The 26,781-nt window shown below is 42.2% G+C and overlaps 1 protein-coding gene across 6 annotated transcripts in view; it reads right to left on the bottom strand.

The window, feature by feature from the left end:
* Nucleotides 1-26,781, bottom strand: part of apbb2b (amyloid beta (A4) precursor protein-binding, family B, member 2b) — a 48,353-nt gene extending 21,572 nt beyond the window's left edge. For 4 of the 6 annotated variants that reach the window (XM_074685037.1, XM_074685028.1, XM_074685019.1 and 1 more), the window contains exons 1-4: nt 26,667-26,781; nt 10,123-10,232; nt 7,234-7,300; nt 5,648-6,715 (exon numbers count right to left, since the gene is read on the bottom strand). In XM_074685037.1, the coding sequence (XP_074541138.1) occupies nt 5,648-6,695 (1,048 nt within the window). In that variant the 5' untranslated portion in view covers nt 6,696-6,715; nt 7,234-7,300; nt 10,123-10,232; nt 26,667-26,781. Of the gene's footprint in view, nt 1-5,647; nt 6,716-7,233; nt 7,301-10,122; nt 10,233-26,240; nt 26,542-26,566 lie in introns of those variants that run through there. The other 2 variants (XM_074685010.1, XM_074685000.1) reach the window with 2 other exon arrangements.

Here is a 26,781-nt window from a genome sequence, read left to right on the forward strand (position 1 = left end):
GAAGAATTTAAATATTTATAACTTCTTGATGAGACATAGATGAAGACTTATTACTGTATTATTCTTTTACTCCTCGTAAATGCATCCGTCTTCTTTCTGGAGACCATTTCAGACAAATCTCCCCTAATAAATCTATGGTTTTCTTCTAAATGCTTATCTTAGAATGGGTGTATTACAAGCTGCCTGCATTGTTTCCACTGGTCAGATTTTGCCAAATATTCCTGCTAACAAGCGAAAAAATCTGCTCCCCCAGCCAAAATAACAAAAGATGTTTTCTAAGCTCAGGTTTCAATCCTTAGAGACTTTTTTTGTGAAAGTTCCCACGTTGAAATCAAAACAGTGGGGGTGGAAGTTATTTTAAGACTGACCAAAACAACATCTAGACTCACATGGAGGAGCACGACCTTTGTATCCTTTATTTCTCAAGACTAATATTAACCAGGTTATCCAAAAACGGAGTCTTCTTAATGAATCAACAGAAACTTTTTGTTATTATAACACTTAATGGCTTATTTTTTCTCATTTACTTATTTAAAATAAAACAATTGATTTACATAAATATGCTGATCAAGTTTGTATCTAATGTTTTTAAAATGTTTATCCTTTGAGAGCACAGAAGGATCAAGTATGATAGTTTTTCCACTTGTTCTTTAGCAGTAAAATACAAAAATTCCTCCCAAATCCACAGACAATTGGACAATCATACAATATTCAATGTCTCCTCTGAAGATCCAACACACACACATAGACTGAACTATTAATGGCATCTTTGTGAGACAGGAGTTGTTGGAGTTGCAGAGGTTGTAAAGAGCATCCAACACTGCATTAGGTGGAGGAGCAACTCGTAAAGGTGATATAAACTCTGAGGAAGTGGTCAGCTGGTGCGGTGTATATTTTGTGCAGCTGTGTGTGTCTGTGTGTGTGTGTGCGCACACGCTATTGCACAAAGATTTCTCAAACTGCTGACCATGCTAATGAAACACAGCTCAAGGGCCTGTCGCCACGACTGCAGGCCGTAACTCATGGTGGCGATTGGGTCGGTCCAGATTGAAATGGAATTCAGACGTGCGCTCAGACACACACAGTCAGACACGTGTACACTCAGAGACGTTGAAAAGATTTTGTTTTATTTCATTAATTAAAAATCTGTCTCAAAGCTTCGCAAATTTCACTCTCGTGTTCCTTACAAAAGCAGACATCCCTTTGGGGTTAAGACTGTGCTTTAGAGCAGTGAGCTGTGCAGCAGTGCCTTCTGGGAGTTGCAGTCTTTTAAGAGCAAAAAATAGGTCAGAGCCAATAAAACTAAAGCATGGAGAATCAGAGTGTCTTTATGATATCAGAGGGGGTGATGATGACTCAGAGAGAACTGGTTTCAGTTTTAAATGAACAGATAAACGGATGTAGTATAAGGAATATGTTCACCTATGTGGAGGAAGAGAAAGAAAAACAGCTCAGGCTCGATTGATATATGATGCCAGTGTTTCCCTCTGCAAGCACAGTGTGTAATTGGAAAGAAAGGCTTAAGCATGCAAACAGTGAGTCCAGCAACTTGCATGCCTCTGGAAATGTGCCACTGTTGAGCTACGTAGCAGTTAGCCTTGGTTAGCATGCAGCTCCATGCCAGAGCCCAGTTAGGCAGAGGGGGATGGGAGAGCAGTTTGCTTCTGGAGCAAAACACACACAGACACACATGCACTCTCTAAAAGAAATAACATCTCTCAGTCAGTACACACACACACATATTTAATGCGGCATGCATGGATACAAGACTCCAGCAGGTTTAGAGACAACGACAGCTGAGACAAACTTCATCCCTGTGCCTGGAAGACACTGACATAAGCCCATGCCTATGCGCGCACACACACACACACGCTCACACAAACTCTACACCCACAGTGTACTTTCCACATACACCTACCCTCATAATTGACAATCACAATAGCCAGCATGTAGTCTTTCCCCAGCATCATAGTTAGCTAGCTGCCTCTCATACAGCCAGCGCTGTTATCAAAGAGAACCCCAGACAGAAGGAGGGAGAGAGAAAGAAGAGAGGGGGACACAGCAAGTGAGGGGGCTGAGAAGAAAAAGAGTGAGAAGAGACGAGAGAGAGGAATGAGGAGAGTGAATGAGGACAGAGAGAGTTACAGAGCTCGTGTTTGCTGTTGTTGTCTCCCCTTCCTCTATCCGGAGCATCAACTACATCAAAAGTCGAGTGAGCCTTTCCTGTCCGAAAACAAGCGTAGAAACTAAAAAACAGGCTCACTCATCCTGCCAGAAAGTTTAAGAATAAGACAGAGTTAAAAAAAAAGCAGCAAAATGATAAAAAATATACTTAACCACATTCTACCCATGATTCCCTGCATGTGTTACAATGCATGTTGCTGTGTGAGAATGCGAGGCACCCTTTAAAATGACCTTCCTAAAACCAGCCTATGTGCATGTGTGTGTGTGTGTGTGTGTGTGTGTGTGTGTATGTGTGTTAACTCCTGTGTGTGAAAGTAGTGTAGTATTGGTCCTCTAACCCACAAAATCCACAGAGGAATCTGACACACACCTGGGAAAACAACATGGTTTAGTCAATAACGGAGTGAAAGAGCGATGGAGGCAGACAGGGGGAGGCACAGAGCCATACTGATGAATCTGCATTTGATTTTGATAAACTGGAAATGAATGACTCCACAAGCAGGATTATCGACTGCAGAATTCTTGGTGGACGCCTAGTCCCAACTGCAGACTAAAGTCCGACTAGTTCCTACTTTTAACCCTTTTCCTCTGCTGAAACACTGATGTACACAAAACACACTGATCTAAACAGAAACATGATGTCATCCCATGAAAGGCTTTTTACTTTTAACACACACACACAAGTAAGACCATACACGAACAAAAGGACACATGGAAAGGTAATTCTCCCAGAACAGCTTGTTTTAGAGGCTGCAGCTACAACAGTGCAACATTCAGGACGACAGGCTGCTGGTAATCATACTTGTAGAGAGATGAAATACACAGATGCTCACAGCCTCCAATTCAAAAGGGACGGTGAGTCATCACAGAGATAGTAGAGGAGCATTTTGGGAGGGGGGAAAGCAGCAAAAAGGCTCAGAGCACTGCAACTCTCACAGACTGAGAGGATGGTTTATAGCTGAAGCTCGTGTCAGAGGTCGAGGCTGCTGCTTAGATGAGATGGATGTGTTTCATATGTCTTGCAGCACAAGGGAAAGCATTTTAAGAGCCTGATTTAACAAAACAGCAAGAAACTTGCACAACACTGACAAAAAATGCATTGATTTTTACAGATCTTCTGCAGAAGTAGGCAACTGGGGCTTTGGGAAGGGAGAGGCCGACAGCAGAGATCATTAATTTTACACTAACAGTTGTGCAACTAAAAACACAGTGCCAAAAGAAAAGGTTGTGTGATATCAAGCTGAAGTGAAAATTTGAATTCAAACTTATTGAAAGTGAAAGACTTTCTTATGTATAGGACTTTTTTAGTAGCTGAAAGCTGGCTTTTATATCTAATTTCAGCAGTTTCCTAAACCCAAACTCTCCTAGCAAACTCATATTAGAAAACTACTATTTCAGTCTTACTGTGTAGACCCAAAACAAAAACCAGCATTTGTAGTCATTCATTCATATATAATCATTAGCCTTGATTTATCATATTTCTCTTTGAATCAACCATTTATAAGTGCCAGCGAGTCCTCCTTCCTGTGATTGAATATCCAATCACTGTGCACTTAAATCTGCACATCAAGTCAGAGATTACCACGCTGAGACATCTGGAAGCAGGATAGAAGAGTGGGAAAACTGTCATCAGAAAAGGACCAGTCCGTCCCTCACTAATGCCTTCCATCGTACACCCTACTGGTTCAGAGACTCAAACACATAACAAGAGCAGTGGGAGGTTCTGTTGCAAAAGATCTGCAGCTGGTTTTGGTTGTTGAAGCGTGGGCTTTTACCACCACATGAAAACACCTGATCCGCATTACAAAGTACCCTCTTGCAAATTTTTCTGCACCGAGGTAATTACTGACCTCTATGGAACGACAAGCAAAGGTATTGATAACCAATTAGCTAAAGCACAGAGCCCTGCTCTCACATAAGATAAGTGGACCTCACAGGCACCAGAGAGCTACCTTACTGCAATGGTTCACTTCACTGTACAGTACGTCAGACTCAAAGGCTGAACATGTCACTCCCAGTAAACACAGATAATAGTTTATTCATATGCTTATTCATGCAATTGATAACACTCCTAACAATACACTTGGCATGTGTAAAGGGAAAAGTTATATTTCTTGGCTTTAAGGTAGAGAAATAGTTTCTAAATAAAGCTGTACTAGAAAAAAGTGACCAAAAAAATAAAGTACATATTGAACTAAGGGCTAACTGAAGTGTCCAATTTAACTATCCCAGAAATGTATATTATATTAGAAAGGATCTTAAAAGGATCTTAGTATCCAGAATATTGCCAGAATCTAGATCATACTTTTACATCTGTCAGAAATTATGGTGACCTTGTCTTGTACTCTTTTACAAAGCAATCCGACCATTTATCGTGAAGTTATAAACACATATGGTGAATACGGCCCTATCTCACAATGCTAAAGAATCCTTTAAAAAAAATCCAGGACCCAGATAGTGATCCAGATCACCAAAACGTAATCACCTCTTCCTTATACCATTTTAAACATTTCCTGAAAATGTCATCTAGATCCATTTGTTACTTTTTGAGTTATGTTGTTCACAGACAGACAAACTCTCCCAAAAACATAACCTCCTTGGCGGAGGTAATGATCATGATGCTGAACAAAAGATCAATTCTTTGAAAGGATAACAGTCAGAAGTTGTAACAAAACATTAACTGTGATCAAGCATAAAATACTTAAGAATATTGTCTTTTCCAGCCTCTAATGTGAGAGATGGGAAGAACTGCTGCTCTTCTTAGTTTGATAATAAAAAGACAAAGCAAATTTTTTAAAGGATCATATACAAATCAACTCACACATTTTAACCACAACAAGCTAAAAAACTACCGGTCTCAGGGTGTCAAAGTGGGATGAAATGCAATATAATAATGCAATAGCAGCTACAGATGAAGTGTTTACTCATGACTAGTCTTCGTCCTTCCTTGAGAACACACACCTACAGAATGAAACAGGACGCAGCTGATCTAGCACACTGAAACAACCCATGAGGTCATAAGGGCACTTCCTGTCCCAAAGGGATTCTGGGAGATTTGAGGGAAGCTGTGCTGTTTGTTATTCTGTTCCAGTGATGCCTGAGTGCTGCATATTCACACATAGACACAAACACACACATTTGGTTACCCCTAAATGGAAACATGTCATCAGCAGAGAGAACACTGAAACCACTAAATACCCCAGAATAGCACACATGCACACTCACACACACACACACACACACACACACACACACACACACACACACACACACACACACACACACACACACACACACACACACACACACACACACACACACACACACACACACACACACACACACACACACACACACACACACACACACTCACTGGAAAACTATGCAGAGCATCAGTCAATAACAGTAACTGTCAGTCTGGATGCAATAAAGATTTTGTAGTACAGTGTGTGGCAATGCGTACCTGTCTCCTCTGGGGAGTTGCTCTCCTGGGACAGTGTGGTCCAACTCAACTCCTCGTCACTTGGGTTCAGATTCTGGATGCGGTTCAGAGCACAGTCTGTCTTTGCACCAGTCCTTCTGTCCTTCTTTGTTTCTGGAGAGGAGGAGGAAGAGGAGGAACAAGAGGCCACAGAGAGCAGTGGCGTGTCCTCAGGGCTGGGCTGCTTGGGTGGGGAAGGAGGAGGAGGCACAGGAGAGTCCTTGCCTGATTTGAGGAGCTTTAAGTTGGAGTGGAGGTCAGAGATGAGCTCCAGACCTGACGAAACTTTGTGGTTCTTCACAGGAGACTCACTTCTCAATGTTAGTAAAGGCTTCTTCTCCTCCTCCTCCTGCGGCTCCTCCACCACCTCATCTCCATCTTCCTCAATCTTCATCCTTGACATGATTTCCTTCTCTGACAGAATGCTGATGTCATCGTTCTCCTCTGCATCGATGTTTAAGTCTAAGCCTGAATCTGTTGTGTTTCCATTCAGTTTGAGTTCCACAGTTGTGTTGACGTCACAGTCTATGTCGGATTCTGTTTTCTGTTCAGGTTCAGTGTCACTGCTGCTGTCTGGGTGCAGCTCAACATCCAATTTACCCATATCCCCCTCTCGGTCGTTGTTGGTAAGAGTGTGGCTGTCATGCTCCTCAGCCGTGTTGACATTGGGGTCATCTGCTGTGCTATCCAAGTTATAGTCCAAGTCTGTCTGGTCAGGACCAGTAGTGTTTTTGTTGTGATCTTGACCAGCCTTGCGGAGCTGGTTAACTCCATTCTTGGCTAGTTTAGGATTATTAGGAGTTGAACATGGGGATGAAGACGGGGATGGTGAAGACGGGGCCACTTCTCCAAGGCCCATGGCAGCCTGGATACTGGTAAGTGCGTACTTTTTGCGACATTTGGGAGGTGTGCCTGCATCTTGTTTGATGACGTCACTGCTGAGGAGCTGGTTGTGTGAGGAGCGAAGACTGAGTGAGGTGGGAGGTGTGGCTGCTGGGCCGTTATGGTTGGTCACGTCTACTGACATCATTGTGGCACAAGATGGATCACCTGAAGGAAAAGAAAAAAGGAGGAATATTTTTGGATCAGTAGATTCTGATGTGAATTCACTACACTGCAGGGTGAGGATTTGACAAAGGGTGTCCAATTGGTGAATTACTCAGGCCTTTCTTCTCGCAACAGCTGATCCAGCTTTCAAATTCAGAAGTAAGGAGAAGTGCTTTCAAACTCAGTTTGAGTGAAGTTTGATGAAATAACAGTGTCCAGCTGTTTGAGAAAACCACACACAGGGTACAGAGAGGCACTAAAACTGGTTTGGTCTTGGGCTATTTGATGGGATTTGTTCACTGTAACAAAAACATAGGCAGAACGTTGAGGCTCATATGTCACATTCCTGAGAAATGATGTTGTGGTTTGCTGACTTTAAAGGCCACACTACCTCAGGGATGTGGAACAGCTCAGCATGCAGAGGTGTTAGCATGAGGCTCCTCAGTTCTACTGAACCCTAAACACAATCGCAGCATGTGGGCAAGCATGTGAGTTTTTGTGTGTGTGTATGTGTGTTGTACCTGACAGAAGGTCAGTTACAGACTGGTGCTGGTCACAGTTCAAGGTTCGATGGACTCAGCTGCAGATCTGAACACCACCGAGGGAGGAAAAAAAGCAAAAGAATGATCAGAAGAAGAATGCCAAGAATCCTGGGTACTTCTTAGGTTGCCATCGGAGACCACATTCAGCCATGTGGAACCCAACTACAGCTGGTTTCTATGGAGACAATGTAACACTGGAAGGCAGTCAGGGGACTCTACAGATGCAATCAAAGTCATTTGAAAGCTAGTGAACAAACAGTATAGGGACTGGTGTTTGTTAGTAAAATTACAATTCAGGACAGAACTAAAAAATTTGACGAGATTTGGCAACCGGTGCTTCGGACTATTAAAGAGATGGACTCTGATGTTATAATGTCTTAAATTCTTGGCCTAGCATTAATGTATGCATATATTCTGTTCAAATTTCATACACACTTGATGTTTTTTTGTTTTGTTTTGTTTTTTTACCCATTCATTTTTATACTGTTGTTGTCTAAATTGAGAGAAATTGTTTTTCTGTTTATTTATTGTATCCCTGTTAGTCATGATCCACTGGTGCAGCAGGGAGGAGGGAGGGACAGAGGGTTGTTGTTTCTTCTTTTTGTTGTGTTTAAAAATAAAAATAAATTAAAAAAAAGAATTTTCAAAAAAAAAAAATTACAATTCAATATTGTAATTATTATTTTTTTCTCTACTTAAGCTCTATTTTTTCTACTTTTTGTAATATTTAGTGTTTCTCTTAGTGTCTTTCTATTCACAGCAGTTGTACTGAGAGAGTGCAGTTTAAAACAAAGTCAAATTCCTTGTATTCTTGAAAATACTTGGCGAATAAAGGTGATTCTGATTCTGATTCTGAAATTAATTGAGGTGATTAATTCTACCTCTAATATGAAATTATTGTACAGACTACTTTTTCTTTCTTGCCACTATAACACTTAAGTTGTTTATGATGGTGTTTTGAGTTTCGTGGGTGTTAAAATGCTGCCCAAGTAGAAGGCTAATGTTTTTTGGGATGCTTTAGAGGCTGCATCCTGTACTGTTAAGGTAGTGGGATGACCCAGCTTGTAATCCTTGCATGGAGGCGCTTAAGAGTCCATGGCACCTATATGGCTTCTTGCATGTCTTGGAGGACACTGCTTAAGCTTAACAATACAGGTTTTTTGCCAGCATTTGTGTTGTCATTCAGACAATGCCAATCAAATAAAATCTTATTTTAAAGATGCTATGAGCAGGATCTGTTTTGATTGCACTCCCTCACCACCTTATGGCCCAGAGTCTCATGCACACTGTCGTAAATTACTTTTAGTGAGGTGTGTGTTTGTTTTGGAATTTAATGATCGAAACAAATTTATTTTGTTCAAGACAACTTTTTGCTGGATACAACGCGCTCGCGCTGAGGTAAGGTCTTTATCAGTACAGTTTGAAATGTGACATCAAGCAAACATTGTAGCAGCTGGATATATATTGCGAAATCAGCCGCCCAGTCTGACATATCTGTAAGCTAACGTGACAACAAGTAAACACTGCCAGTTTGTAATTAGTTTAGTAGCTGTTTATATTTAGCGCTGCTAGCAGTCGGATAGTCCAAGACATGTCTGTAATGTGTAACGTTAGTGAATCGTGGTTAGTTATGTCCTGCCAGTCATCTACCTACCAGCTTAGCCTTGTGTTATAGAGTGATATAGCCCGAGCTAAGGGCTAATTAGCCTTTAGAGTGTGGATCAGTGGCGTTTTCTCCCGGAGGCCAAGGGAAGCCATGCTTCCTCACTTTTTTCAGACTGTAGCTGTGTTTTAATGAAAATACTCCTTTATAACAGTTTCGATAATTCTTCTGTGTTTCATCACTGTCATCTCCTCCTTATTTCTCTCCACTACTTATTGAGCATTTTACGAGGTGTAAAACAGCACCCTCCTAAATGTTATGCTGTGAATGAGTGGTGAAAATACGATATTGCACACTGTTGCCTGCAAGGAAGCCAAGCAGAGTTGGCGTCCCTTGGTGAAAAAAAAAAGAATGATTAACCAATCAGATGAGGCTGCGGTCATGCCACTGCTCACCTGTGATTGGCCAAGACCGTGTCAAGGGAAGCCACCCTGTCTTTGGCCTCAAACCAATCAAATCACAGTATCCTCATCTTCAAGCCACTGAATGAAATCAGCGAGATTAGCACATTAGCAGTGTGCATGAAGCGGCCGGTTGTGCGTTTGAGTGGGCGGTTGAGTACATTAATAAGACATTTAAGCTAAGTCAAGAGGACAATGTACACGTGTGAATGAGTGACTGAGAGTGGGAGAGTGAAAGGGTGTGTGTAGGTGTTCAAAGTAAGTAAAATAAGCACTCTCTGGGCGCTCTAACAGGTCATTCCATTACATGAAAAAGCGATATACAAGCTGCAACAAAGTCTTTTATGTACCCCACTCCCTAAAAATCATACAGATTAGAGGCTTTGTCTCACTTGGCTTCCTCAAAAAAAATCCCCACGCCACGCCACTGGTGTGGCTTACACATAGGGTCGCACAGTGGATTATGGTCAGGCACACATCTAGAAGGGAGCCTTTTTCAAGATCACTATCAAACTCCTCACAGCCCCTATAAGCAAGACAATGCCCAACCACATTTCATTACAACAGTGTGACTCCATAGTAGAAGAGTCAGAGTTATTGAAAAAATTTGGCACATCATGAAAAAAGATTTATGACAAAAGAGACCACCACTTTTTGAGTATCTAATACCAAAAATTATATTCTTGCCTGAAACATTCAAAACTGAAGAAACTCTATTTTTTTAAAAGAAGAAATGATGTAACACGGTGGTTAATATGACACTGTCCCCATGTTTTTCAGAATGTCAGATGTTTTTCTACTTACCAGAGACCTAAGGATTGTGGGTAACTCCAGGATGGAGCGGGTCCATACTGGTTCTCAAAAGTTCCCTATTCATCCAATCACAAGGGCTCCAGTGATGCAGCAGCAGTGTCCTGAGGGAGAGACAAACATAAAAAAGGATTAATGAGAGAGAGGAAGAAGAGGGAGGAAGAAGAAGGAGAAAGAAGAGGGAGAGAGAGGACTGCAGGACACCAGAGGGTCAAATAATACAGAAACATCAATTATTCACTAACACAATCAAACATTAATACACAAGGTGCGTGGGTTTGTATATATGTGAGTGTGTGAGTGTGAACATAGGACTCATTTTGCTCAGAGCTCATATTTCTTTCTTTGGTGCAGCCTGGCCAAACCTAGGCTGACTGGAACTGTCATAAACTTCATGCCACGGGAGACTTGTAAACTGCTCCTGTTCTGCTTTCTACAAGTAATCTACACACACCACTGCATAATGCAGTCAAGACTTGTGGAAAATTCTCCCCAAGAAACATACTCAGGGATGAGTGGATGGAACGACTGTAAACAGAGCTAGGTTGAACAATAAAATTCCACTTATCCCTGAGTGGATGGCTGAAAAAAAGCGCAAATTTTATAAAATGTCATTGAAACAAACTGCTAATGAATTTATTAACTTCACACTTTACAGAAGCCTTTAATTTCATTGTCTGGGGAAAAATTAATGACAAATTGAAGCAAGTTTGAACATAAAGCAAGGAGCTTTCACTCCAATAAATGAGATTTGTTGTGTCAACTTTAATACCTTTGATGAAGAAGATTGCAATAAAGCTGCTATATAATCAGCCTAGTCCTTTTTTTGCCATTTTTGGAATGCATTTCAACAACAGTTAAGAGACCTAATGCATCATTTCATGACTAAAACAAACTATTTTAGAGAAAGCCACTTTAAGTCAACGCTATACGGTTGAAATGAGAAACAGAATTCCTCTCTGCTGGCAAAAACATACACACAGATATTTAATGACTTGGACTCTAAGCTTATGTAACAGTCTGTAATTCTTAAGGATTATGTAACTACTCATAGTTTGGAAGAATGCACAGTTTTACGAATGCTGAACTACTTGACTGCTGCTGCTTAATCTGTCCAACAGACTGAGGACCAGTTGAGCTGCCACAAGCTCTAAGTGGGCATACTGTTTCCGGACAGAACAGACAAACAACATCTGCTTTGTCTGGCAACTCTCTAGGTGTTACTTTGACTGTAGTTAAATAAAATAAGGCATCTGAGAAACAAATGTATAATTTTCATCCCAAACCAGCTGTGACTGTTCTCTAATGGTTTAAGAAGAGGCTAGATCAGAAGTTGAAACTACTCTGGTAGGTTTAATTATGATGTTGCTGAAAGGCCCAAACTTAACTGTGGAAGTCACCTGCTCCACTTGTAGAGAAAAAAAATAAAAGAAATCTTAAGAGCTAAAAAAAATGTTAAAAAATGAGATTTTTTTGGAGAAAGTAAATCATTAAATTCCCATAAAAAATGGTGCGTTCCGAGATCAAAATTACAAGGCATGCCATGTTTCTTGAATCCTGCTGCAACAAGCCTGCATACCTTAGAACATGTGTGTCTCTGTGTGCAAGACTGTATTTGTTGGCGTTGTTTACATGAAAGAATATGAATAATTTCCCATGAAAAGTAAGCTCACCTGGCATTACCCTGTAGGGTGTGTTATCATTAACAAAGTGAACTCTGCACAAGTGACTCACCAAAATAAACATATTCCCACGCTCAGAAAGCAGGTTACAGAGCAACCCTAGGGTGCTTTGAGGTTAGGCTAACGGTGGTGCCAAGTTGACTGTTATTTTGTGGGTGTTTTTTTTAAGATGCAATGAGGAGGATCTGTTTCGATTGGACTGCCTCGCCACCTTCTGGACCGGAGTCTCATGCTCACTGTCGTAAATTACTTTTGGTAAGGTGTGTGTTTGTTATGGAATAAAAAGGAGACTGGATAGAGACAGATTTTCTTTGTTAAAGACAACTTCTTACTGAATACAATGCCCCGGGGTAAGGTATTTATCAGCATAACTATGTGGCGACACGGTTTTAAAGGTGTTAACAAGCAAATGTAGTAGCCGATTATGTGTAGTGCTATCGCCAGCCGAGTGCTCCGACATTTGTTGGATAACGTGACAACCATAGACTGTATAAAACATGGACGTAGTCTCGCCGACATCACCTGTCTGTTTCTGAAACGGAAAATGAAGCACATCTGCTATAGCGGCCATATTGGTAGTGGCAAGGGCTTTGCCTACAGCCATAGGGCCCCTGTCGGTCACGTGATCCTCAGCTGTGCCTCTTATAGGGGGAGCTCACGATCTTAATATCCTCCGAACGGCAGAGTTAGAAAAAAATTCACCCCTCGTACAGTGGGTGCCGGTAGTAAAATTAGCGACTCAGACAGGAGACGTTTTTTGGACCAGGCTGTAAATAGGTTAATTTCTGCTTTGAAAATGGCTTTTTTTGGCTTGGTGTGCATGTGACTTCTGCTACTTCCGAAACCAGCCTCAAGCGAACACTCGAGAAACAGCAGATTTTAGCACTTACACATTGTCTCATATTCCCAGACCGGAGGTTGCCACTTGGTGACAACAAGTAAACACTGTCAGTTTGTAAGTTGTTAAGTAGCCGTTTATATTTGGCACAGCTGACAGCCCAATGCTCCAAAACATGTCTGTAATGTGAAACCTTAGTAAATCCTGGTTAGCTATGTCCTGCCAGTCATCTACCAATCAGAGCTAACATAACCTCACTCTTCATTTCCTGATAGACTCTCAAGTTTGAACAGACCACTGCAGAATAACTGCTGCATGTGGGTTGGAAAGGACAGCATTAAGCTGTCACTCTTCTGTTTAGCTTCTTCTGCTCTTCTGTCATTTTTTTGTCTGGCAGTTTGAAAGCCTGTTTATTTCTGTGAACAAAAGTCAGTACCAACAGCAGAATACACAGTTTGGTATTGGCAGGGAAGATTTGGCAATTTTATTATGGGTGCAACCTACATACTCAGTTCTGCTGCTCATTCCAACTATACCAAACCAAATTGTGTAGATAACAACTGTAGTAATCTTTGTGCAAACTATGAAAAAGGTGGATTTCTTTCATTGATTGAGCTCTGGAAAACTCCTGTTCATTTCTTGACAGATATCCAGATCTTGAGCCGTAACCAGCAATGAATTCATCAAACTCTGTACAGCTCCTTCTATAGGAATAAAAACATACAGCACTGCTCCCCAACATAGGCACTTTGAAGTGATGTGTATATTTTAAGCTACCAATTTAAGCTACAGTGACTGTTTCATTAGAAACCCAGTGAGCTGGAGTGGAGCCAAAACAGCCCTGGATGTCACTGCCCAAACTGACTACAGATTGCTCTGAAGCAGCAGAATCATGTGTAATTCATAATGTAAACTGGGTGGAGCTTTACTTCAGCACTGAAACAGTAACTTTTAATCAATACAACTAGATATGGCTTCAAACTGGATGGGACAGTGATCTGAGGGCCTGTTTTCAGCCTCAGCAGTCATAAAGGGCTCCCTGCAGCCCTCTGCTGTGGAAAAGGGGTCTACTAGGCATAATTACAGGGCTCCTCTATGGGCTGGGCTGTACAGACAACACACAAACACCCAATCACAAACACGCACATACACACATAAATAGTTAATATGAAGGTGATGCGTCCACATGGAGTCACTTGTAAACAGTTAAATGCACAAAAATGAAGACACTGACAGACCCGCTGTGCAAAGACACACTCAAAGCTACATGCCCACACACACACATATATAGACAAATACACAAGGCAGGGTGGTAATATGATCTAGGATGTGTCACAGCATGACAGTGACCTTTGACTTCTAACCCACTGGCCAACCCACTGAATGTGTGCCACTGAGTGTGTGCAAGTGTTATCAGTATGTTGGGAGGTCTGGCTCCAGTAAGAATGAAGGGAACAGCTGCGAACGCTCCACCTCCCTCTCGCACTGTTTCCTTTCTACGTGTGCACAGTGTAACCACCAGGATTCACCAGAATCAGGACTGCGTGCGGCAGACAGATTGCTTTTAAATTCATATGCCAAGTGGACGGCTGCCAACAGTTTGATCGGCCTCTCTTCCCCCCTTCCTACCCTTCCATCTCAAGGCTTTTCTTGCCTTTCCAGTTCCTCTGCTAATCCCACTTGACTTTAACGTCTTTCCCATTTTCTTGCCCATTTCCTCTTCCACTCCTTGGCTCCAAACATATTCATCTTTCACCTCCAACTCTCCCCCTTGCTCCCTTGTTCCTTTGTTTAAAAGAGAATTGCTGTCTTTTCTCATTAAAAGTAAGGAAGGTCTGTAAACTCTCATAAAACCACCCGTTTCTCTCTACAACCCTGATTTACAGCCACCCCCCCACCCCTTCTCATTCTCCCCTTCCACTCATGAGAAAGCCCATCTGTTACCAAAAAAGAGCGACAAGAAAGCAGAACAGTAAGAGGCCAGGCCTTGGAAAAGAAAATGGATGGACTCCTGTCAACATAGCAAGGCATGCAGAATAGAAAATGCAACTGGGTGTTTTTCTAACTCTTTGGATCAGGACGTGAACGTGTAAGCCAGCTGTACAATACAGGGCAATCTTCCCAGATCTTTCCTGGCTTTGTTTTCATTGGCTGCTGAGAAGGCAAGACCCAGCTGCAAACTGCTTCGACTACAAGGCTGGGAAGTTTGGACCAGTTCTAATCAAAGACGTATATCCTTGAATCTGGAAAACACTTTGTTATAGAGAATATTATATAATCAAATACATACCATCCATACAATTTAGAGGATACGCCTATCTAGTTTCAGAATCCTCCCTCTAGACTCCTGAACAAAACAAAAAGTTGAGCATATTACGCTGGGCCACATTCACCCTTTGTATTCATCACAATTGATTTGTCTGCATTTGGAATGTGTACAAAGCTCTAAATGCTCAGCCTGCATTGCAGACTCCTTGTTGTTTTATGTGTCTCTTTGTTCACTCAGGTCCCCTGACTGCATGTCTATTAGATGGTATGCACCACCCTCATAAGAAAAGTAGCTATGCAGCATTTTCAATATATCCAACCAAAAGAATAAAAAGGTTGAAAGACAGATAAAAGATCATCACTAGCCACTGTCAGCTCTTAAAAACTTGCAAGTTTTACTTGTTTTGTGTGCCTTGAGTTGCTGATGGTCAACCAGTTTTTGTAATCTCAGTTTTAAATGAAGGGAGTCGAGATTTTTCTTAATAACATAAATCAGTTGTCCAAAGCTCAATAGTTTCCAGCCAGTTGTAAATTTATATAATATTAAAGTGATACTCTGGGATGGAACAAGTTGGGTCCTATCACAAGGTTTAGGGCAGAAATTACCCCTACAGAAGTGTTTTTGTGCAGCAGAAGCCCAGGGCGCACGCACCAAACACCCCCTCCCTGCTCCTCTGCTGGTTTCCTCTGCACTCAGACGGGGCCATATTTTACTTGACCAAAAACACAAATAAGCGGACTCCCACCAAAAAAATCTGATATCGGTCTGCATTCACGCTTTATTTAGAGAATTTTCAGCGCGTTACTTTCACACAAAAACACCGCTAAACAAGGCTGTAGTTCTCATCGTGTCTCTTCGTCCTGGCAGACTACCTGCGTTTGTTTATATCTGGCACGCCTCGCGCGCGGACTGACACACTAAGCAGCGAGCGTCTCGTAGCCAGCTGTGGCTCTGCAGCGGATGTAGCGCCGTTTTACGACACGATGAGAACAAGAGCCTTATTTAGCGGTGTTTTTGTGTGAAAGTAACGCAGACCGATATCAGATTTTTTCGGTGGGAGTCCGTTTATTTGAGTTTTTGGTCAAGTTTTTGGTCAGAGGAGCAGGGAGGGGGTGTTTGGTGCATGGGCCCTAGGCTTCTGCTGCACAAAAACACTGCTGTAGGGGTAATTTCTGCCCTAAACCTTGTGATAGGACCCAACTTGTTCCATCCCAGAGTATCACTTTAAGGGATATATAGGGTATAACAACACACAAATACGTTACAAAGAAAGCAGATGCCCCTGGTCCAGTCTGGTCTCCTACAAGTTGAAGGTTAGTTTCCACCATGTGTGTGTCCACGGTAAGAAGCAGAGAGGAAACAGCCGCCATCTACAGGATCTAGTTCAGGAGTTATAGCAGGAGAGAACAGTGTGTGTGTGTGTGTGTGTGTGTGTGTGTGTGTGTGTGTGTGTGTGTGTGTGTGTGTGTGTGTGTGTGTGTGTGTGTGTGTGTGTGTGTGTGTGTGCATCCTTGTATTGTCAATAACGGGAAACAACAGAGACAAAGTAACACCATGACTGGGACTGCAGCCTAAACAAACAGTCTTGTGTACTGACAAACAAACACACTCACATGCACACACTCTGGTGCATGCACACCACACACACACACTCAGGCAGAGAGGCGCGCTCCCACGGCCATACATCGTCCTTGCAGCAGTGGTGTACAGCGAGTGCGAAGGACAGACAGAAATAGCTCCTCTATAATTCCACTTGTATAGTTTAAAGCTCCCTCCGACACTTAAGAGCTGTGTGTGTGTATGTGTGTTTCATATGCACATCTCAATGTACTGTTGCATATGGTAGAAGGTATCATTTTTTGCTGGCGTGGTTTCCATGGGCGGCAGAGCGAGAGGCCAAAATGACCACAAAAGAAAGGAAAACAGTGAGGAATTTTCAGGGTGTGCCAAAGAATCTGAGGCATGTCTCTATTTTAGGTGGGTCAGGGCGACTGGGGGCAAATAACCTTTAATTGGTCAACAAAAGGAGTAGACAGCAACACATTCACATACCTTCGGAATTTAGGTTAAAGCCACTTGACATGTGTGGACACGCTGCATTCACTGACCCTGAGCAAACAAAGGTCTGCAATAAGTGGGTGCATACAGACAGACAGACAGAGGAAGGTGAGAGTGCCTCTGTACTTGAAAAAGCATGAAATATGTCAAAGACCAATCATGAAGTTAAATGTTTAACTGCAAGAGCACAAACTTGACAAATGACTTTTTCTGTTAATTTAACACCAGCTAACAGAGACAAAATCCTGCTGAGGGTTCAAAGGTTTTGTGCCAGGCTCAGAAGTCTGACCCCACACACACTGAGACTATGAAAACCTGTGACGCTGCTACATTTCAGTTACAGAAGCTGAAAAACCACTTCCTGGATTTGGGAAACTTGGGAGCGAATATGCGACAACCCCTCCCCCCTTATTCCCAAATCGCCCCCCTCCTTCCTTCCAGCTTTACCCAGCCCCTCTTTCCTGTGGGTGAGGGTGGAGATTGAGGGAGGGGGAGAAAAAGCACACCGGGAACACACTGACACCAAGCAAAACACACAGAGAGGAGGGAAGTCCCATTTCAACTCCTAAAGCCTGTTCCCTGTGTGGGACTCACATGAGCCAGCAAAGCAGCCAGTGCGACTGTGCTGTAATGAGACCGCAGCTCTTTCCTGGACAGGATGTTGAAGGCAACAAGCAGAGCCAGGAGCACAGACAGAGAACAACAAGAAGAGCCACGTCTTTTTTTTAATTTGTCATGTGCTTATTGTCCTCGTTTTTATGACGGTTAAGAGAAAGACAGAATTTATGAATGTTCAAGCCCCCCCTTTACATACAGATGGGTGCAGCACACTTTGTGAAAAGGCTATCCAGCTTAAGCCAACTAAACTGGACTGCTCTGAATACTTTCATAAGACTCAGATTTTTCTGAAATATTCCCAGGTTCAAACTGGACCTCTGCCAAGTATATTGTGATTGCCACGCAACACTTTAGTCCTACTTTAATGTTATACTCCCTTTCAGCAGACTATTTGCTACAACTTGGTGTTAGTTACAGGTTTGTATGATAAATTCTTACCTGACAGTGTTGAAAATTATGATGACCCAGTTCATATTTCATATTTCGGATCTTAGAAGCAAGAATATTTCCAGGATCTGGATCATACTTTGACATCTGTCAGAAATTATGGTGATCTTGTCTTGTATTGTTTTGCAAAGCAATCCGACCATTTATCATGGAGTTAAATAAACACATGTTGAAAACGACTTTATCTTACAATGATAAAGAATCCTGGATCCTGACAGTGATACAGATCACCTCCAAAATTGAATCACTTCTTCCTTATTCCATTTTGAACATTTCCTGAAAATTTCATCAAGATCTGTTAGTTACTTTTTGAGTTATGTTGTTCACAGACAAACAAACTCTAACAAAAACATAACCTCCTTGGCAGGGGTAAAAATCATTATCTAAAGTTTGAAAAGTCCAGCTCAGTTAAGTTTATCTGTTGCAGCTGCATGAGTTTTACCATTTTAAATTTCATCAGTGTGCTTTTATACACTTCCTGTTGGATGCACTAGGTTTAAGTACCACTTAAATAAAAGCCATGCTGATAAAAAAAGCAACTATGTGTGTAAAAATGCAGAATGTTGATTACAACACACACACCTCCAGCATCTGTTTCTATTTACTGGAGGACACACAATCTTCCTTTCCCTGTTATTGGGAGTGATCAGCCTTGAGAGATGAAAATATAAGATTCATCTTCATTTTTCTTTAACAGGAGATGAAACAGCTCACCCAACATGATTCATGGTCAATCTTTGAGTGTTTTGCATCTCAAAAACTTTACCAATTCCTCCGCAGCAGTGGAAGCCACCTGTGTAAAATAAATTATTTTCCTTGTTCAGGTGAAAACGCAAAGACGTGCAGAAAGACAAGTTGCACAACTAGAAAATCACTCAGAGAGTGCAGACCTCCGTCAAGCATATTGTGAAGGTCATGCAACACTTTAGTCCTACTTTAATGTTATACTCCCTTTCAGTAGACTGTCTGCTACAATGTGGTGTTAGTTGCAGGTTTGTATAATAATTTGTTACGATAACCCAGTACATATTTCATATTCCGGATTAGGGATGGGTACTGAATAAGGTACTTTTAAAGGTACCGAAAGAATTCTGTCCGTAATACCGAGTACCGATTCAAGCAAGATCAAAAGGTACCATGTTTAGGTACCTAAATACATCCTTGTGACTGTGAGAGCGAGGAAGAGTAGGTGATTTTCCATGCTGGACATGAAGACAGCATTACAAGGTTATAAACTGAAGAATAAACACGTTAAATTGAAAAACTTTGAGATTTTTTAAGATTAAACAAGTTAATATTCATTACCATATAATCACACAAAAATACAGAAAATTGGTACCGTTGAGTACCGGTACCAATTGCTAGGTACCGGTTATCGGTACCATTTTGTTTCAAGGGTGAAGGTGCCCATCCCTATTACGGATCTTAGTATCCAGAATATTGACAGGATCTGGATTGTACTTTTACATCTGTCAGAAATGATGGTGACCTTGTCTTGTATAGTTTTGCAAAGAAATCCGACCATTTATCGTGGAGTTATATACACATATAGTGAAACAGCCCTATCTCACAGTGACAAAGAATCCTTTGAAAAAAATCCTGGCTCTAGATAGTGATCTGCATCGCCTCTAAAATTTAATCACTTCTTTCTTATCCTATTTTGAACATTTCCTGAAAATTGCATGTAGATCTGTTAGTTACTTTTTGGTCATTTTGTTTACAGACAAACTCTCCCAAAAACATAACCTCCTTGGTGGAGGAAAAGTCTCTCAGATCCAAGCCAGGAAGTAAAGCAGCAGAGAGACAGGGAGAGAGACTGTGTGCTTCCTATATATAGCTGAGCTGTGACAGGACATCCGAGAGGACAGGGAAGTCTAGACACAAACGACACAGCTCTTACTCAGGCTGTGTGAGTGTGTGTGTGTGTGTGTGTGTGTGTGTGTGTGTGTGTGTGTGTGTGTGTGTGTGTGTGTGTGTGTGTGTGTGTGTGTGTGTGTGTGAGCAAGTTCATCATGGCCTTGTTATCTCTGATTTCATTGGAAAGCCTGTGACAAGCTGTTCCATGATAATGTCACGAGATTGTATTGCGATCACAGCCCGGTGTGATCTGATGAACTTGAGGGTCTGACCCAGATGCTGCAAGCAGCGACGTCAAGGAAGACAGTAAGGAGAGGAGACAGCCTGAAAACAAGAAAGGGGGAGGGGGGTATCAGCTTAAGGATGAGGGATGTAAGGAAAGAAAAGAAATCAGAGAGAGTGACTCATCAGAAAAGGAATGTCCTATCTCTGCCAAAGGAACCACAGACACCACTGCAATGATTGCTCTCTCCAACACTTTAAATCATCCCCCCTCTCACTCGCTCTTGTCCTGTCTCCCTCACTCACAATCCCTGCTTTTGTACTCCCTCTCTGCCTTCCTCCCAACTAAAAATCTCTGTATACGCCAAAAATTAGCAGTGAATTCTCCTTGGTTTTGGATGAGGATGATACAGCAAGCTGACCACAGCTGGTGGACCAGCACTGCACCACCACTGCTGGGAGCAAACGCACACAAAGGTCCAAGACTGTCTCTCCACTTTGTTTGCCAAGCAGAGCCACAAAAAAAAAAGCCAAGAGGCAAATTCCATCACAGCACAGTTTATCAAAGTAAGACTATTAAATTACACAAAAGCCTAATCAAATTCTTACTGCAGTTTTATGAATCACACTAAAAAGATTGGCACTCCATCACACCCTTACCACATTGTTAACTTATTATTACTCCCACCAGCACAGGATGTGATGTAAGCATAGGGAACTTTTCTGGTGCGAAACGCGGATCACCGCAATGACTGCAATCATGATTCAACATTCCTATCACCTGTCATCCTGCATGTCATTGCACAGGAATGAGTTGAATGGTTTTAACAGCCTCAGGGCCTGTGAGGGAAAAAAAATTAAGTCAATAGAAGGAGGTAGGGAGTTGAAGCTAACAGAAGTAAAAGTAAAATCAGTAAAGATTTTAAAATATGAAGGGCTGTCAAAGTTAACTCATTAATAACACATAATCCCTTTAACGCCACTCACTTTTTTGATGTGCAATTATGCACACACATTTTGTCATCTCTAATGTACTGTCTATGTCTGGGATTTGACCCTGGCTCACTGTAACAGAGGTCTAGATGTGATATATCAGCAGAACCAGGAGAAGCATCCTGTAGTTGTAGTTCATATGGATGCCATGTTATGCTCTAACCACCAATAGTGGCTCTGACTCTACTGTACTAACCTGCTATCCTGGGCCTAAAGAGTAAATGCAAGTCGCACAGCAGTTGTTGGTAGCTAGCAAACAAAAAAACAACAGATCTTCACAGCTTCAAAGCCCTGCTGGATGGTTCTCTTAATGACAAAAGTTATTTTCATTTACTGTGAAGATGATAGCCCAATTCCTACCTGAGTACTTCACAAAAACCACCCATTCACCGAGCTCGCGACTGATGCATAAAGCTTGCCAAAAGTCATCCCAGTATCTCTGTTACAAACTATTCAGCATGGCTTTTTCCCCATGTGAGGTGAAACACAGATACAGTGTGGGCAAGTTGTTGCTTTTTTTGGGATGTTTAGTTAACCTGCAAAGCTGGACGCTACATTGTGTTAATATTAGTAAGTGATGTTACATTGTAGCCAATACAGCTGTCTGTGTCTTTGAAGTTATTCTGGAGAACAGGGATGCACCAATCCATTCCTGTTATTGGGTATTAGTCCAATACAGACTCAAACTGGTATCAGGACTTTAAAAAGTTTGATTGCTGCATCTCTACTGGACAGAGTTTGTCATTGTTTTAGATTGTTTCAATAATAACATTAACAATTATATATTCATGTTTTTCCACTCCTATGTTGCCGTGAGCATTGAAAACTGGGAAAATATCCATTTAAGTTATATTTAAGACATGTCAAAATGAGCCATCAATTAGAAATGAACTGGTCTGTCGAGCAGAGATGTACTGATTGTTTAAAAAAAAAAAAAGGCTGGTACTGATAACAGCGTTTAAAACACCACTAAAGCCCCATTACCACCAGTTGGTTCAGTTCAGTTTGCCTCACTATGCCGTGCATTTTATGGCGCTTCCACTGACTAATTCCAGGGCAGATCCCAAAAAGACTGACATGAGCAGTCCAACTTTTTAGAACCCTTCTGTTGGGGTGCGAGATCCAACCCCAGAAGGTGGAGCTACGACACTACAGTCTGTACATTGGCTGAAGACGAACTGCTGAAGGTCTTCCATCGTTGCTCTTTGTTTACTGTGTTGTGTTTTTCTTTTTTGTTGGATTTATTGATGTTGCTATGGTGTCACGCTGCAGTAGCTTTGCGCTGCATTGGTGTTGTAACTGATGCAGTTATTGGCATTCAGCAGACATCCCGCCTATCAAAGGGGGCGTGGTTGATTGTGGAAACGCAAATAGGATCAGGCTTTACCAATCCAACTTGTACCAAACCGTACTGATCCAAAGCAGACTATTTGGTGGAAACTGAGCTTATAACAGAGGTTAGCAGTAGCTTAGCACACAGCCTCCAAAGCCTTTTTGCTTCAAACTGTTTCATTAAGTGCTCCAACCATTTTTTAAACAATCTTTTGATAGGGTTTTGGGATAAACAGAAGGCTGAGTCAAGATCAGTGTGAAAAAACACAACTAGCGAGTTTGTTTCTAACTAAGCAATCTGATTGTCAATGTGCTGCAAACACTTTGCTCTGCATACCTTACAATCAGTGCTCTTACTCCTGCAAAATGTCCATGCATTAGAAGGGCCGGCTATGTGACCATCTACTATACATACTTAAGTGCTCCTGCTGAATACAGCCAGGATGAAAGATAAGAGTGAAGTACAGACTACCAAGTCGAAGTCGATGCTTGTTTTGAGACAGCACAGCAGAAATCCTTGAACTCGCTGTAGTAGGTCCATTTACAGAGGCACCTGGGGCTCTGGATTTTACAGCTTCTTTCATCACATGCTGGCTTTCAGAGTGTATGTGTTTGAAAATCAGAGCTGGAGAGGGGGGGCTCAGAAAGCCCTTATGCAGCTGAAATGGGAGTGATGGGGGTCTGCATGTGAAGGTGCAGCCATGTGGAAAAGACAACATCAGAAACAGAAACATATAAACAAAAGAGTGGGAAAGTGTGTGTGCAGGAAGTGCACGAGCATTAAGTTTGTGTGACTGAATGTGTGTTCTCTTTTGGAGTGGAAAACTTGTCGGTCCTTGCCCTGCTTCCACAGGTAATTTGTAGGCAGAATAACATGCATACTGACGATGCAACAACCTCAAGGCAGACAAGACAGGGAGAAGGCTGCTGATCAGAGAGGGCTGCCAGGAGCTGACATGTTACAAACACACAAAGAAAGAGACAGCCAAGATACCAAGCAAAACTGAGCAAAAAGGGACAAACGTGGGTGAAAACAGAGAAAGTCAGATAGACAGATAGACAGAGTGACAGATGGAAACGGAGAAAAGAAGCCCGATCATTCAGTTTCACACCCTGCAGGATGAACGGGGCCTCTGTGCTCCTTCTCTGTTCAAACACACCTCACGGCTGTCTGCTCCCTGCAACAACAATGCACAGATACACACACACTGCAGCCTGCCTGACAGTGGGCACAATAACCCTATTGAGACGCATCGATAGGGGGCTGAAAGTAAATTGAATAAGATTGAGGAAAAGACTGACAACACACACACACAAACACAACATTCACACACAAACACACTGCAGTCTTAATTCATCATTCATCTGCCCAATCTGATCTGACTCTACACACTAACACATGCACACACACATGCACTCTTGTTTGGTCAAGGGCGGACCAGTGGTATTGTTTCACAGGGGAAGCAGGATGGTGATAACAGATCTCAGCGTTCTTTATCTGATTGCTCATACACACATACACACACTCGCGCATGTACCCACATGCACACTCTTACCAGCCTTTCCCATCAGCTGTTGTTCATGACCTCGACCACACGCAGACTAACAGGTTGGAGCCGCAGGGCAAGAAAGTCCCGACACCAAACACACACATTTATAGTCTGGGTCTGCAGAGCACCATCATCAGCTGCTGCTGAGATGTTGTTGGGTGTTTTTGGTTTTGTAGTATACTCTGATAAAAGCTGCTGAAGAGGGGCCATCATAAAACTCAGACACTTTCATAACACCACAGCTATACAAACACAAGCAAGCAAAGAACAGTCTGCAGTCTTTGGCCCAAAACTTACTGGGTCCTTAAATACCCGAGTCACTTTTTCCACACTTAGCATCTCGTGGTGTATAGAAATGCCAGAGAGGGAGGAGAGTGAGGGTACATGGAAGGAGGGAAAGAGTAATGAAGTGAAAAAGGAGAGAGCAGAAAAAGGGAGAGGGGCAGAATATAAAACATCTTAACAGCCCAAAGGCCCTCCGCAATTAGCAGTGACATCATGTAACTTCACATCGCACACACTGCGGACAAGGGCCAGGTTTAGATGAAGAGGAAGGCAGCAGGGCAGGGAGGCTGGAGGGATAGAGAGAGGCAGGATGACAGTGCACCATTTCAACTCTGGTGGTACACTTAGTGACACATCCATGTGTGGATTGCACTAATAGACGCAACAAACCATTCCCACAGTTTAAACCTCATAAAAGCCCCACAACCACAGCCTGAAATAGTACTGGCTGTTCACCATGAATGAGTACACAATCAAAGACTTTTCAGATTGACAGCAGGGTAAAAGCTTTTGTCACTAGAGCACTGGACTAGTACGGTGTCTTTTGACACAAAATGTAAATGTACATTGAGAAGCTAATGCAACAGTGCAAATTTGATGCAAAACAAATGCATAAGAGGGGAGAAGAGGAGCCCTCAGTGGTGCAGTCCATAAAAAGCACAGATTTGCTGGTAACTTGTGCTTTTGTCAACAACTTCTGCTTTTCTTTTCCATAAACAGAAAAACACACAGATCATGCTACATTTCACAACTTTTGCACACCCCTGCCAAACAACAACAGACCTAGCCCTGGAGGAAGTTAATCTGCAGTACACTGAAGAGAATGCTCCAAAAGGAAAGTCAACAACAACACCTCTTCAAGGTCTTAATGTACAAACACAACATATCTAACCCATATATTTATCCTCCATACCTTCCTGAATTTTAAACTGGAATGCTTTTGGCATCATTCTCCAGATTGCTTAAATCACAGGACATAAACAAGCCATTAAATGGCTCCATGTCTTTTATAAAACAAACAGGCGCATTATCTCAAGGGCCTGGCAGAAATTACCAGAGCAAGGCTGGAAACGATTAGCTAGCCGCGTCCAGCCAGCACCATGCACCAGTACAAGCCTCAGCCATCACCCCCCAGGGGCCTGCCTGGCCCACAGCCTCAGACTATTCCACGTAATGTGACTATGCAAAAAGAATACCCTCCTTTATTCCTGTTTGTCTCACAAAGACCCTCTTTATCACTTAAATTGTCACCCTGCAGCAAAGAAACCTGCATGGAATGAGCCAGAAAATACAGCCTGGAGTCTTGAGCATCTCTGAGTGGGAACCAGACAATCAGATAACTGACCTGTCCAGCTTGGGATTGTAAAACACTTAATCTATTGACCAAAAGTAGTAACAGGAGAACAATTAAAATAGAAGAATTGTCTAAGTAATAAATAGGCAAATGTGCTTAGCCTGGCTTCTCATAATTGTAAAGTTGAGAGCTTCTTGATGTTTCTGATTTGGAATCTAAACTTAATGAGCCTATCTTACTATTTTATTTTTTGGTCTGTGAAAAAGTTAATTACTATATTTAAACTTATATCAACTATCGTGCTGGTGGAAAGAGGGTTAATAGTTGCATCCCCATAGGCTGAGTTTACCATACAAAATGAGGGAGCATAAAGAGCACAAACATATTAGCTTGCCTTCATCAATAGTATTATAGAAGTGGTTATAAACGTATACTATAGCAAAGTACAAAATTATCTGGTTACTATACATTTAAGTATGTGTGGGTACGTTACCAATCATCTGGTGGTTGGTTAACTTGTAATTGAATGGCCGACTACAGGTCCAACCACACAATGTGAAGATGCATGTAACAACATTAAGTTGTAGAGAAAGTGGGAGTGACAGAGTTTTGAGAGACACTTTTATATTTTATGCTCAGTTGTATCAACATTCAGATGTTTCCTCACCGAACAGTTAGCAGTTGAGTTGTAGTAGTTAGCTGCGGTGGTCAACGGCTGGCAGCTCGCGAGAACGTTCCATGAACTGTCTCGTGCAGTCGCTTACACTCCCTGACACTCCGCACGAGGAGTCATTGAACAGTCCACTCGGGAAAAACAAAATCTTTAACAATAATCAAGTCAGAGGAGCACATGCTGGGTCCTGTAAATGCCCCCATCTGCCGCCGCAGCCTCCCCGTCTGCTCTCCCCCACCTTCCCGACTTGTTTGCAACACAGCGGGGCCCTCGGATGCCAAGGCAATGCGACGCCCAGAAGAATATGGAAAGTTACTCACGTTTCCACTCAATTCAATGCCAATGATGACTGCAGCGGTACCGCGGCGGACGTAACTATCCGTATTCAAGCTAAAATTCTCAGCATACCACATCACTCACCTCCTCTCTCCAGTGTGTTCACGTCCTCCTGTCTTTTCTCTCCTCCCCTCCGTTTTCCGTCGCCGCTTTCCTTTCTCCTCCCTCTCAGATGCTGCTGTTCTCCGACAGGGGGAAC

The sequence above is a fragment of the Halichoeres trimaculatus genome, unplaced genomic scaffold, assembly GCF_033239565.1.
Source record: "Halichoeres trimaculatus isolate MK-OKI-2021-1 unplaced genomic scaffold, fHalTri1.1 fHalTri1_scaffold_2, whole genome shotgun sequence".
Lineage (NCBI taxonomy): Eukaryota > Metazoa > Chordata > Actinopteri > Labriformes > Labridae > Halichoeres > Halichoeres trimaculatus.